At 41.4% G+C, this 13,413-nt stretch overlaps 1 protein-coding gene across 1 annotated transcript; it reads right to left on the bottom strand.

Moving 5' to 3' along the window:
* Positions 1-906: 906 nt before the first annotated feature.
* Positions 907-12,789, bottom strand: rab1ba (zRAB1B, member RAS oncogene family a). The gene is made up of 6 exons (XM_034130846.1): positions 12,480-12,789; positions 7,154-7,226; positions 6,948-7,043; positions 5,082-5,177; positions 4,412-4,543; positions 907-3,732 (listed from the first exon to the last, which is right to left on the bottom strand). The coding sequence occupies exons 1-6, from the start codon at positions 12,491-12,493 to the stop codon at positions 3,538-3,540; spliced, it is 606 nt and encodes a 201-aa protein (XP_033986737.1). The 5' UTR covers positions 12,494-12,789; the 3' UTR covers positions 907-3,537.
* Positions 12,790-13,413: the final 624 nt, after the last annotated feature.

Here is a 13,413-nt window from a genome sequence, read left to right as displayed (position 1 = left end):
CACACACACACACCAACACACACACACACACACACACACACACACACACACACACACACACACACACACACACACACACACACACACACACACACACACACACACGTAATGTGGACTCCGCTAGATTCAGGTGTTGTGTCTCTGTTGTGCCTGAATTCAGATTTATCAAGTGTATCAAGTTGCAGTAAAGGGTTGCCTTGAATTGGGAGTTCATATCCGGTCTGCAAACCAAGACCAGTCAGTCCCGGAATCTCCAGACGCCCCCGAACACAACGAGACTAAATTCCTTTAGTTCAGCATGGATCTCCCTGCTGTGTAGGAACCACAGATAACCGAGTAAAGTAAAAACAAAGTGAGTTCTTAGAAGGCCCTAATGCTAGTTTCCAGTTCTTTGTGAGGGGGGGTGAAGGGTTAGGGCTCAGATTGCTGAGGTCTCAGAGTTCTACGTCAGTGTGGAGGCCCCTCTACAGAAGCTCTTTTCCTCACATTCCTCATAGTTTCCCTGGAAATAGACCTAACACAGTTACGAGAAGCGCTCCAGGCATGTAAACACTCTCATACCTTTGCCATTTCAACGTTACTATGCCAACAGGGGGCATTTAATGACAAACGGCTAGCAAGATCCTAACAGAACATCAAATCTGTTCACATATATGTCTTGCAAGACGGATTGAATATGTTCCTCTCATGTAAATATGACATATAGAATGAAATGTCACGCTGAAGTACACGTTTACTCTGAAACACTGCTTCTTTAAGATGACTTTAGGATTTTTAATTGATATGGGAATTCTTCCTGTGTCCGTGTCCATGATTATTAACATTTCTTTAAAAATGTAGAAAGGTCTTTTGCTTTGTTGAACATGAAAGCTTCAGTATACTTCAAATAAAGTGCCTCCTTTATCCTGATCTTGAACATATAGCCTTGTTTATTAAAAGTATACCGAGTAATGATTGTAAGAGACTCAAATGTGAAAAAATAATCACAACTGGCAAACTAAAGCATCTGATCAGAAACACAAAATGCACAGGGACAAATAAGAAATCGCTAACCGTTTGTCCGAATGTGACACGATTACAACAGATCGTTCTCAGGGAAGGAACAGCAGCCCCCCCCCCCCCCCCCCCAGCAAACAGACACACCCACAGCACATCTCCACCTCAGCTCCATCTGCAAACAAGCAAGAAATGAAATGCCACCCTAAAAGCTATCCGTCACCCGCTGAGCATGAGAATTTAAGCAAATTGTACACGTCTCCTTCAGAAGTATCGATGAGTAAATAAAAAACAAACAATAAAACCACAACAACAATAAATTGTAAGATCAATGCAGAATGTTGCCAATCGCTTTCATTTAAGTTAAATCTTCGCCCCCTCTATGCATCTGCTCTGTAATATTTAGTGTATCCAGGAAGCCCCCGTGCCAAATGTTACAGCATGTTGTCACGTCGCTTGCTTTTAATGTATGAGATGAAAACTAAAAAAGTCAAATGAAGCCTATATACTGCTGTTCTCACAGCCGCCTCCACCCCAGCTCTGACGTCTATATGTGGAATTAAGTGACCTGCCAGTACTCCTCTTCTCCCCCAAGTGTTGAGCAGTTAATGCTTCCTTCAGAACCAAGTACGATCCGTCTTTGCATCTAGATCTTTCTCCTGTATGTAGCCGAGCCAAAGTAGCAAAATAATTCATTTCAGAGGACATTTGTGCCCCTGACCAATCACGTTCTGGCTTTTAAGAGAACATAGATCCAAAAAGAAGCAGGCTATGGTATTAGCCGTGTGGTACCATACACACTATGGTACAGAGTGGCCTCTTGAGTAAACTGTGTTAACTGGCTGTTAGCGACCAAGCTAGCTGGCTTGCTAAATGCAACTGGTTGGCTTGCAAATTAGCCCCACAAGTAGCCACTATGCTACCTAGCTTGCTGCGCTAGAAGGTGCATTTTATTTTGCTCTGCCACTTCAGAATGCTTCAAATTAAATCATTGTCGGGTTCCAAAGACCTCTTTTCCGTGGTGCACATGTGGGACTGCATCCAACAATGTTTGGAACTTCAACCCGACAATGATGATCAGTTTAGGGCAAGGTCACACATGAGCTAATGAAGACCCCTGATGGATTTGACCAAAGTTCAACTCTATGCCAAGCAAAGATTCGTCATCACTCGTGTCGAATGGAAGTCACGGTGAGTTGAATATTAATTTAGCAAAAGTGTGACCACGGCCTTATTCAGCATGAGCTGCATGTGAGGAGTTTTCATTCTTCACATGACTACTGCAGTCACCTGTTTCCAGTTCCCTCAAAGGTGTGTTCAGACAGAAACCGAGGTCCATTCTTAATGCTAGCGAGATTGCATACAAACGCTATGGAAAGGCATAAACAGATGCAGGTTCACCCGGGGGGTCTGGGATCAGACGTTTGTCCCCTGCTGCCCTACCAGCTGGTAGTGTGGTTGTAGTGGAGTTAAAGAGAAATGAATAATAATATAACTCCTTGGTTGATGCAGAATTGAAAACAACAATCCACAGTTTAAGAACAGCAGTTGGATATAATAGTTTGTGGGGAAACTACATAATGCTTGTCCAAAGCCTTTGGCAATCAAAGGGGATAGCACACATCTGATGCCAAGTGTAGGTGGTTGGGCCTGTTGACCCGCTGCAATATGATTGGCTGTTTGCCAAGTACTGTCTTAGCTCGTAGTTGGCAGAGGCAAATGTTTCCTTTCAACTGACAGCGCATAAAAAGGGCGAGTCAAGCATTAGAACAGCAAGTTGTGGAGAGCACGTGAATGATAAACCACAAGAGTCTCATTGCTTCCTGTCTGAACACACCTTAAGAAACAGAGTGGCTTCAGGGAGAGGACCGAAGGAGGGAGAGGCTTTCCCCTGGATCTCCATCAATACATTTAAAACAATGAGTCACTGTTCAGGAAAAGAGCATCTACAGTGTGTGTGTGTGTGTGTGTGTGTGTGTGTGTAGGTAAATAATTCCAGGGATGAAAGTAGGGCTGAGGCGAGAGATGAGATCAGCAAAGACAGACACAGCCTGAGGAGGAAAGAGTTTTGCCAAAAGGCTCAAATCTTTTTAACCTCTGCCCCCCCACTACAGTATGTGTGTGTGTGTGTGTGTGTGTGTGTGTGTGTGTGTGTGTGTGTGTGTAGCAATAAGCTCACTTGTATCTAAACCTAATCTTCCACTGCCTCACTTTCATCCTAAATCAATAGCAATCTTCCCCCGTTTCTGTTTCCTCTCTGTCCTCTTGGCAGAAAGTAAAAGTGGCCTCAGCGTCCCTCCCTTTCCTCTCTCCGTTGTTTGACGGGTGTAGGGGCCCAAATGTTTCAATCTGTTTTCTAATCTTAACAATCTTACAGTTTACTCCTCTGATCAACCGCCCCCGGATCTCCAGAAGGGCGGATAGAGGGGGGTGTGATGGAGGAGTGGTGGGGTGAGGGAACACAGACGGAGAAGAGAGGGAGATTTCAGTGGGAATGGTGGAGGTGATGGTCAGGGTGGGCGGGTGTGGAGCGAGGGGTCTTTAACAGCAGCCCCCTCCGGACTGCCTGACAGGAGTGCTATCGATCTTGAGGTTGGGCTTGTCTCCGCCGGCTGTGGCCCCGGGGCCCATGCGCTTCTTGATCTCTGCCGCCATGGTCATGAAGGCCTGCTCTACGTTGGTGGCGTTCTTGGCGCTGGTCTCCAGGAATGGGATGGCCAGGGAGTCGGCAAACTCCTGATGGAGAAGATGGAGGACACTTATAGTGGGACAGTGAACTCATCACACACAGACATGGAGTAACGGATGCTGTATTCAAGTTTTGCCATTTTTTTGTCAAAGAAAAACAGATCAATCAATAATGAATAATCATAAAGATGCCCAATGATGCTCCTTGGTGTTTCCCCTCTCCTGTAGTGTGTTCTATAGGTTTCAGTGCATGTAAATGGTCTGCAAAGGCTAACATCCCTGTGTTCCCTCCAGAGGGAGTTTCTCTCACACACACCAGTTGTCATGGTAGATTGGTGTTAGGTAGCATAATGTGACATCCGGAGCATCTTATGTTTCTTGGATGGCTGCAAAGGCGTGTTCACATTCAAAGAAATAATCCTTACGTTTCCTTAAAGGCTATTGATTTGAAAAATCTGCAGTAAGTGTGAGTTTCTAACAGCTATCAAAAAAATGCCAGAGTACAATTGATTGTTTAATAAAAGCTATGTATCCGTTAGAAAGGGAAGGTGTTTTCAGCAGTGATAGGTATGCCATGACTGTTGTCATGGTGTATTATGTGGAAATGGTGCTGAACCATTATAGTACAGGCGTTATCATTAATTAGTCAAAAGAATAGTATGTAATGTGCATCCCTCCCTCACAGATGAGAATAATAATCATGTTGTGACTGAATGCACAGCCTCACCTTGGCTGTTGTGTAGTCCACTACTTTCTTAGTGGTCAGGTCACACTTGTTGCCCACCAGAAGCTTGTTGACATTTTCACTGGCGTAGCGGTCGATTTCCTGCAGCCACTGCTTGACGTTGTTATAGGACTCCTGCACAGAGACAAGGATGTGAGCTTTAGAGCCAACTGCAGCACTCTACATGCTTCCAACACCACTGGGAGGACATGCATACAGCTAAAGGTCATTGTAGTACATCATTAACACCTGAACAATCTAATGAAATCACACACCAGAGCCCTGCAGTAAAAACCTATTTTGTAGTTCTAGTAATAGGGGTTCTCTACTTGTTGAGATTGGGTCATGATAGTGATGCAACTGTTTTTTAGGCTGTGTTTAGCAATGAATTATAGTGTGATCTTTTTATATGCGTCACAATTATGTATTCATACAATCATAGAATACAAATAAATAGCTATATATGTCATGCTAGGACAAGACACAACTGTCCATGTAATTCACATCAGATGGATCAGATGAACTATGTTGTGCTTTAAAAGATGTGCCCATTACTCACAAGTTTGAACTGGAACAGGGTTGGGTAATGAACAATATTTGGTACACAGAATGTATATTTATCAAAGTAACAAGACAAACTATAACATCCTAAAGTATAGGAGTGATTACCCACCTGATCCGTCACATCATATACAACAATGATGCCGTGAGCTCCGCGGTAGTAACTGGAGGTGATGGTACGAAACCTCTCCTGACCTGCAGTGTCCCACTGCAGACACAGGCAGAGAAAGAACATTAATAAACACAAATCCATAAAGAATGTGAACAAATGGATTAATACCTTAACTTATAACCACCTTGAGGCAATCAAAGATCTCATGTGTTGTTTGACTTTACGGAGCAGTATTAAGGCATAAGAAATGGAGAATTGAGGAGTAGGATGTACCATAAACAAATGGAGTGTAGCAACATCAATTCTATTGAGCTTATTCCTGGATAGCAGTCAAAATAGCAGCGCTTGGAAATACTTAGTGGATGAAGACACAAATAACACAGAGCAGCAGAGTGGTGTGACAGGACTGTGATGTTGTAATGATGCAATTAGTGATGTGTAAATGCTCATTATTCAGAGTTTACCATATTAACTGACAGGCTAATAGAGTACAGCTCACACCCCCCCCCACCACACTTCATTTTAGCAGCCTCTTTTTGTTTTTGGTGGCTGTAGCACTTTATGAGTTTATTTGACAAGTAACAGTATTTCTGGAAAAAGGAAAAAACAATGCTTTGAAGTAGTTGGCAGTTGGCTGAGAGGCTGCCCAGGTGTACGCCAGCTCTGTTCCTGGGTCTGTGAAGAACACAGTGGAATCTTTTGTAGTTTTCCCTAAAGTCGATGATGTGATGTGAGCATTCCTCTATCTCTGCTTTGAACTCACGTCACCTGACAGAACGAACCAGACCTGGTTATCTAAACTTAGTTTTATGTGCTGTTCTCTGAAGCACGTTGTTACTGTTCTGTTATTGCATTTAGTAACCCTGTTGTGTCCTCAACCATTGTAATCAGAATCATCACCAATCAGAATACTTGATTTATCCCGGGGGAAATTGGGTTTCGTGGCCGTGGCTCCATTTTGGAATGAGATAGAAATTGAATAAAAACCTGTTAAAGTAAGAATGTGCAATAAAAACATAAAATAAAGACAATTAAGATATCAATCTAAACATACGTTGAAATATAATCTTCATAAAAAAAGACAGAAAATGGAATAAAAGTGTTTATATAAACACAAGGAGTCAAAGTTACAGCAACATAATTAGAGGGTTTCACTGCAGTACACAACAAAACACAAAGTGAACAATATTATCTTGAATTGTCGAATGAATTCATTTGCTTACCAAACTGCTTATATGACATCATGTATGTTACTCCTACTGTTGTTTTTGATCTACACTGGGAATGTATAACTTTGTAAACACAAAGAAGAATCTCGTACCAAGGTTCATAAAAGTTCAAGTAATGTGAAGCTTCAGGTTACTGGTTCATTTGTACTGTGAGAATCAGCTAAAGGACGGGAACACGAACAGTTCATTCATTATTAGGTGTGTTTCAATCTACAAAAGCAAGTCAATAAAGAGCACTGTGAAGTGGGCTTGTAGTTGTTTGTGTATATCTACAGCATTAGCAGAGCTGCTGTGTGTATGCTTAACAAACTGGATGTTTTCAGGTGGTGTCGCCTGTTCCTTTAAATAAAACAGGATCCTCTTACAGCTTGGACCAAGTGTAAAATGTACACGCACACACAGAAGGCCTCTTGTGTGTTTGGATAACAATGGTTGGCTCTAAGCCCTAGCTCAGGTGAGGGTTACAGATGGTGTTCTCTGTGTGTGTGTGTGTGTGTGTGTGTGTGTGTGTGTGTGTGTGTGTGTGTGTGTGTGTGTGTGTGTGTGTGTGTGTGTGTGTGTGTGTGTGTGTGTGTGTGTGTGTGTGTGTGTGTGTGTGTGTGTGTGTGTGTGTGTGTGTGTGTGTGTGTGCGCTCACAATCTGCAGTTTGATGGTCTTGCCATCCAACTCGATGGTGCGGATCTTGAAGTCCACACCGATGGTGCTGATGTAGCTCTCCGTGTAGGTGTCATCCTGCAGAGATAAAGTGAGTGAGAATTAGACCAAAGGTTGTGTAAGGAGGACAACGATTTTAAGAGACCAAAAGTAATGGGAAGAACATGTTTTAGAGGGTGAAAACTTACCGCAAAACGCAGCAGGAGACAGGACTTTCCTACTCCAGAGTCTCCAATGAGGAGGAGCTTGAACAGATAGTCACTGAAAGAAAACATTCCAGGTCAGAACAGGGGCCACATCTTTAAGCTCAGTGCATGCATCACGTCTCAATGCTAGTGTGTAGTGTGACTGACACACAGCTTTCTCACCCATCAGGCTGGTTTTTCAATATCATCATCACCAAGGAAGATAGATGAACAATATTTTATACCTAGCTTTCCTGAGTATAAACCTTTGTTTTCTTATGGCGCGTTTCCACTACAGCGCGGAGCACGGTTTAAGAGGGCTGTGACGTCAGCGGCCCGTCTTTGGTTGCGTTTCCACTTGGCCTAGTACCGGCCGGCGGGTCCTAATTCACAGTTTTTCTGGCCTTATAAAATCGCGGGTCTAGGGCCAGAGACAACGAGGCTGAGTCGGGCTGAGTATGCTAAACTAGAGAGAGCATCTCTGGCAAGGGGGCTACAACTACAACAAGATGGACATATTTGACCGTGATTTAATTGTAATATACGTTTCAAAATGATGCCGAAGTAACAACATACTGAAACCGGTTAGTAAAAACCATGAATTAATGCTTTGTCAAGTCTGCAGACAGACGGCAGGCGAAAAACCTTTTAAAATGCTTGTTTTCTAAATGGAGATTGGCTAAGCTAACGCAGTATATGCTCCGACCGTCCACACTCACAACAACGGCCTATACAGACATAAATAAAGCAGCGACTGTATTCGCCATGACACAGGCAGTCTGTGGTTTGTACTTGTTTAACTTTTGTCTAGTTTCTGAACATATATGAGGAGCTGTGAGCTCTGAGTGCTAACAGCTAACGGCTGTGTTGTTTTTCTGGGGTTTTCTGAAGATCACGTCACGGCTCCGCCTACACTGCGTTACTATAGATACTGCCCCAGTTCCTAAACTGTAATGGAAATGCGCCATAAAGTGAGCCAGTCCTAACGAGGCCCAGCCATACCGAGCAGGGCCGAGCGAGGCCGTGTAGTGGAAACGCGCCATAATGGCGCGTTTCCACTACTAGTGTCCACAAAGCAGATGTTCAAACCAACAACATGTTGTCTGTCCTACAATCATTCCTGAATTGCTCTACTATCACCTGGGTGTCTCTCAGCTCCAGGACCATTGGAAAGACTGAAGAGATGCTTTAAGAGCGCTCCCAAAGATGTTTCCTTTTTGTTGACGGCTCAGTAGTTTGCTAAAAGAGTTGGTTACTGTCGTTTTAAGCAAAAATAACTGAAACAGTAAGAAAAGGTACTGCGTTTGTGGGGGGCTATTTTCAGCGGCGGATAAATCTTGGGGATTATTTTGGGATACAGTTCAGTCTGTGATTGAGTAAAACAAACTACAATGTGTGTTTATGGTAATATTTTATAGGGTCATGTAACCCAGTTCAACAATGTGGCTCATGATGTTTTTTTATTAGTATTTAGACAAAAATAAATGGCACAAAGGACAAATATATAAGCGGTTTTGGGTACACACACACAATACTTGTTAGTTGATACATTCTTTTTGATTTGAGCCTTGAATTTGCATGATTTGTTGATAAATAGTTTGACCTTAGCATAGCTTGTGCTAATTTGTTTGTGCCAATTCAAATGATTTCCTATGTTGGATATTATGTATCAAAACAATCCCTCAGACATGATGAAGGCCCTATTGAAAGTCCCGCATCATTATTACATCTTGAAGCTCTGTCGTGAAAAAGGTGCTTGTGACAAATAAGGGTGTCTGCCAATATGAATTACCAATCAGATATCACATCCTCTTTATTTTGCCCATTTTTCTATCTGCATAATTACAGTGTGGAATTCACTGGAATGATTTTTTAAGGTTATACAATACCAATCCAGCAGATGCAACATGACCAAATTGTTTGTGCTTTTATTACAGAGAGGGTCTAGAAAGTGTTTTTTTTTGCCTGACTCTCATCCAAGTCCTATAATATTTAGTGTTTGCCAGAGGAGTCTGATCCAATACAAGCAGCAGCTTATTTGTTTACAAGCTACTTACTTTAAAAACCTAATCATGGTTCAAAACAAATACATTTAGAATCTTACATGCGATGGTTGATACGCGGTGAAATTAACAACGGTTTTATTGAGAGAATATGATTGACGATCAACGGATCATTTGAAGAGAGGGAAGGTATGGCTTTGTTTAAATGTTGATTTTTATCATTTAAATCATAAGAGTACAGTTAAGAAAGGATTTAAATATATTCTGCTTTATTTAGCTGATGGATCAGCCAATATATTAACCCTTAGGATGTTGGGACAATGCTACTTTTTATGTTCCTTATTCCAAATATTTTTTGTTTTGACCAAAATAATTGCTTTACTTGAGGTTAATTAAATAGCTTGTAATGAAGTTTGCAACTGCAACTCTGTTGCTGTTGTCTTTGTTGTCCAACTACTGTTTGCTGTTCAATAATAAAGTCAAAGGTAAAACTATTCTAGGGCTTGGCCGTACTCCAGCACAAACATACAGAATGCACACACAGTGGGATGAATGAAATGTTTACTATAGGCCATCACACACTTGTGCCGGGCACTACAGCAGGTTGATCCGGCCCTAGAATTAGAGCTCGGTATTACTTAAAACTTTACGGTTGTGGTGCCCATTCCACATCCAACACTGATGCTTTAACAATACTTATTTTAATGTCATTTGAAGGATTTTAACTGTTATGCTGGTACTGGCAGGTTCTCTTAAAAGGATGGAACAACAGCTCCCACCCTCCATCCTCCCAATCCCTGAGAGGAAAACAACATCACATGAATTTGACACACAGCAAAGACAGCTGGAGAGAATTGCCCAATGCCCCTGCTATTCTTGTGTCATAGGAAACTGAGACCTGTCGTGCATCACAGCCACTTGACACTTGATCAACTGGCAATATCTCACAAACACTGGATGCAACAGCACTGTCGCAATCAGCCCATTTCACATGTCTGTATGGCTGGGGGTTCTGTTGATGTGGACTGATGTTGAGGGCAAACAACAAATCCAAAGACCATCTTAAGTACATAGCCTTATATACACTTAAACTGAGGGAAGCTGCCAGCTAACAATAGTTATTGTGGCAACATTCATAGCTTTACTGCCATAAGAAGGGCAGTGTATCTTTTGAAACCGTATTAATACTAGTGCCAGAACAAAAATGAAGCTTTGGTTTTGATAAAACTAATTTCAACGGACACATTTTAGTCGGCACCTGATAGTAAATAAGCAGATTCTTATGTAAAACACATTGTTTCAAAGATTTATCATTGGGTAGGTTGGTAACCTCACTCCTTGTTAAGTACTACATCGCTGATACACTCGTTGATCATATATATCATATTTGTATTCGTTTTAAGTTGTGTTTTATTTAACTAAAACCTAATACATAGAAGTAGAAACGTTTATAATGAGTAATATAAGATGTTTTTGCAAAAGGGTCAGCAGTTATAACCATTAATGAATCATTAATAAACATTTTATTTTATAACGACCCATCAGATCTGGTCCGCCATTAATAATAAACACTGTTAACTTGGTAATCATTTCATTGTTGTCAAGATAAGGCAAGCGATCTATTGGGGAGGGCTTTCCTAAATCACTTTAGTGTCATGCTTTATTTTTGTTAACAACCTGACAACCTTCAATATGGTATTATTATATGGTTATACCTGTGATATAAATCATTACAAAAGTATCTGTTAATCATTAATAAACTTAGTAGATACACGTTTTACATAGGGTCGTTTATATTAGAAAGATAACCAGCCCAATCAATTCAATGACAGTATAATGGTAGCCAATATTGAGTAATATCCAACTAGAGGCAATGTTGCACAGTTCGTTTAAACACACAGGGAAATCCAGAATGTCTGCTAAGGGTGTGGAGGTATTAGCAAAGCTAGTTAGACAGGGTTCAATAGGGATTGAAAAGCTTCTCCTGTGGACTCCCGGACAGTCGATAGTTTCCGCACCGGCAGACAGATTCGGTGACACCGGGTGTCCTCTCGTTTCATGGCTGCAGGTCAGCCGTCAAACATCTGCTCCCTGCCGTATCACCTGGCGTTAGCACCAGCATGCAAGTAATAGAAGCCAGTTTGGGCCTTTTAACTGCAAAATTAACACATTGCAAGTATTCAACATTATGACCTGGTAACCTGTTTTAGGTTGGCACCAACCAAATAGTTATGATTATTAATATTTGCTAAATATCAGAGGTGGGAGAAGTACTCAGATCTTCTACTTGAGTCAAAGTAGAAGTACCAGAGTGTAGGAATACTAGTAAAGTAAAGTCCTGCATTCAAAATGTTACTCAAGTAAAAGTACAGAAGTATTAGCATCAAATTATACTTAATGAACCAAAAGTAAAAGCAGTCATTATGCAGATTGGACCATTTCACAATCATATAGTATATGTTTCTAATATATTATTGATGTGTTTTGAAAGCTGGTAAAGGTGGAACTCATTTCAATTACCTTATTGACTTCAATCCAGGTGCAAATAAAGTCTTATTTAAGTCTTATTTATCATATTGTTTATCATTTATATGATATGATTATCTATACCTGCAAAGTAACTAAAGGTACTACATAAACGTAGTGGAGTAACAGTACAAAATATACCTCTGAATTGAAGTAGAGTACAAAGTACCAACACATTTAAATACTCAAGTAAAGTTCAAGTACCTCAAACACAAGTACAGTACTTGATTAAATGTACTTATTTACTTAACACCACTGCTAAATATCAGTTTGCTTGTAAGCCTTGAATTAAAGGGGAAGCCATTTTTAAATAATTTGAGTACCCGGCGTCTTAAATAGGTACAGTATGCACCTGTGCGTATGAAAGATACGTCCATATGGAAACAACAACAGGCTCTACCGAGACCACTGCTCAACAAACTGTATTCCATTACTACATGAAACGACGTTACTGTCAAGCTAAAGCTATCCGTGTTAGTTCTAGTTTCTAGGTTGAGCTATGACCGCGTTCCATCTTGTTTTTCCTCTAGTTTTTCACAGCGGACTGGTGGTTTATTTGTCCCGTGAAGAGGTCGCTTGACACGGCCGACACGGTGAGGCACGAGCCCTGTCAGCTGACGTTAAGGAGCCCGACACATTAAAGGAGCTGTCCGCGCCCTGTTCACAGCCAGCTAGCGAATATCTGACTATACATGTATCGACAGAACAATTAGCATTAATTATTTATACACCATATTAAAACAGTATTCTTTCCAATACAGGGTCTGCCTTAACATGTAGCGTGTTAAATGTAAACTCACTATTCGGGATTCATGGTTTCTCTCTGGATGTGTTTTTCTGTCGGCGAATCTTCCTTCCTACTCCGGCGAAAAAGATGACTTGTAGGTCCGGGTATCCTAGGCACTTGGATGGCTGTTTTACCGTCTCCGTTATCGTCCCGAGGTCGTTCCACTGTATTCGACCTTTATCGTTTCATATACCCTCGATACTAGCGGACATATCCTTGTTTCTTCGGGTCAGGCTGCCGTAATTTACTCCTATTTTCTGCCTTCTGTGTCCGTTGCTTGCTAGGAGCTCAAGATGGCTGCGCAGGTGCGGTAGTGACGTGAGGTGACGTGTCACTACTCGGTTCAGAAAGCAGGGACGAATCGAGAACAACAGTGGCGCTGGGATTTGTAGTTTATCAGGAAAAGTAGGTTTAAAAAACAACTGTACTCGCTGAGGTAAACATGAAGGCAGCTGCTAGGGTTGGGTGATGTAAACACAATTATTATTGCTATAACTCTCATATATCAACTCCCAATACAAAAATATATATAGATGTTTAAAAACACAAGTAAAGACATACAATTGTTAAAATAGTTGTGTTTTGCTGAATCAGATTCTATTATTATTTTAAAAATATGTGTACTTTTAATATAAATTATTCAACTTTATTAGTTAACTTTTATAAAAGGAAATACAATCATTAGGTTTGTCTGTACCAGATCAGAATAAGAATCAGAACTGAATGAATGAATAGGGAGGGATGAAACCCTCTTTAATGGTCACACATGCAGAGCACACAGCACACACAGTGAAATTTGGCCTCTGCTTTTAACCCATCCTAGTACAAGGAGTCTAGTACTAGGAGCAGTGGGCAGCTATTGTACAGCGCCCGGGGAGCAATGGGAGTGGGGGGGAAGGGGGGTGTCCGGTGCCTTGCTCAAGGGCACCACGGCAGGGCAGGAGGTG

This window comes from Trematomus bernacchii, unplaced genomic scaffold, assembly GCF_902827165.1.
Source record: "Trematomus bernacchii unplaced genomic scaffold, fTreBer1.1, whole genome shotgun sequence".
Lineage (NCBI taxonomy): Eukaryota > Metazoa > Chordata > Actinopteri > Perciformes > Nototheniidae > Trematomus > Trematomus bernacchii.
Note: the sequence above shows the minus strand (reverse complement) of the source record. Positions and strands in the feature narration are given on the sequence as shown.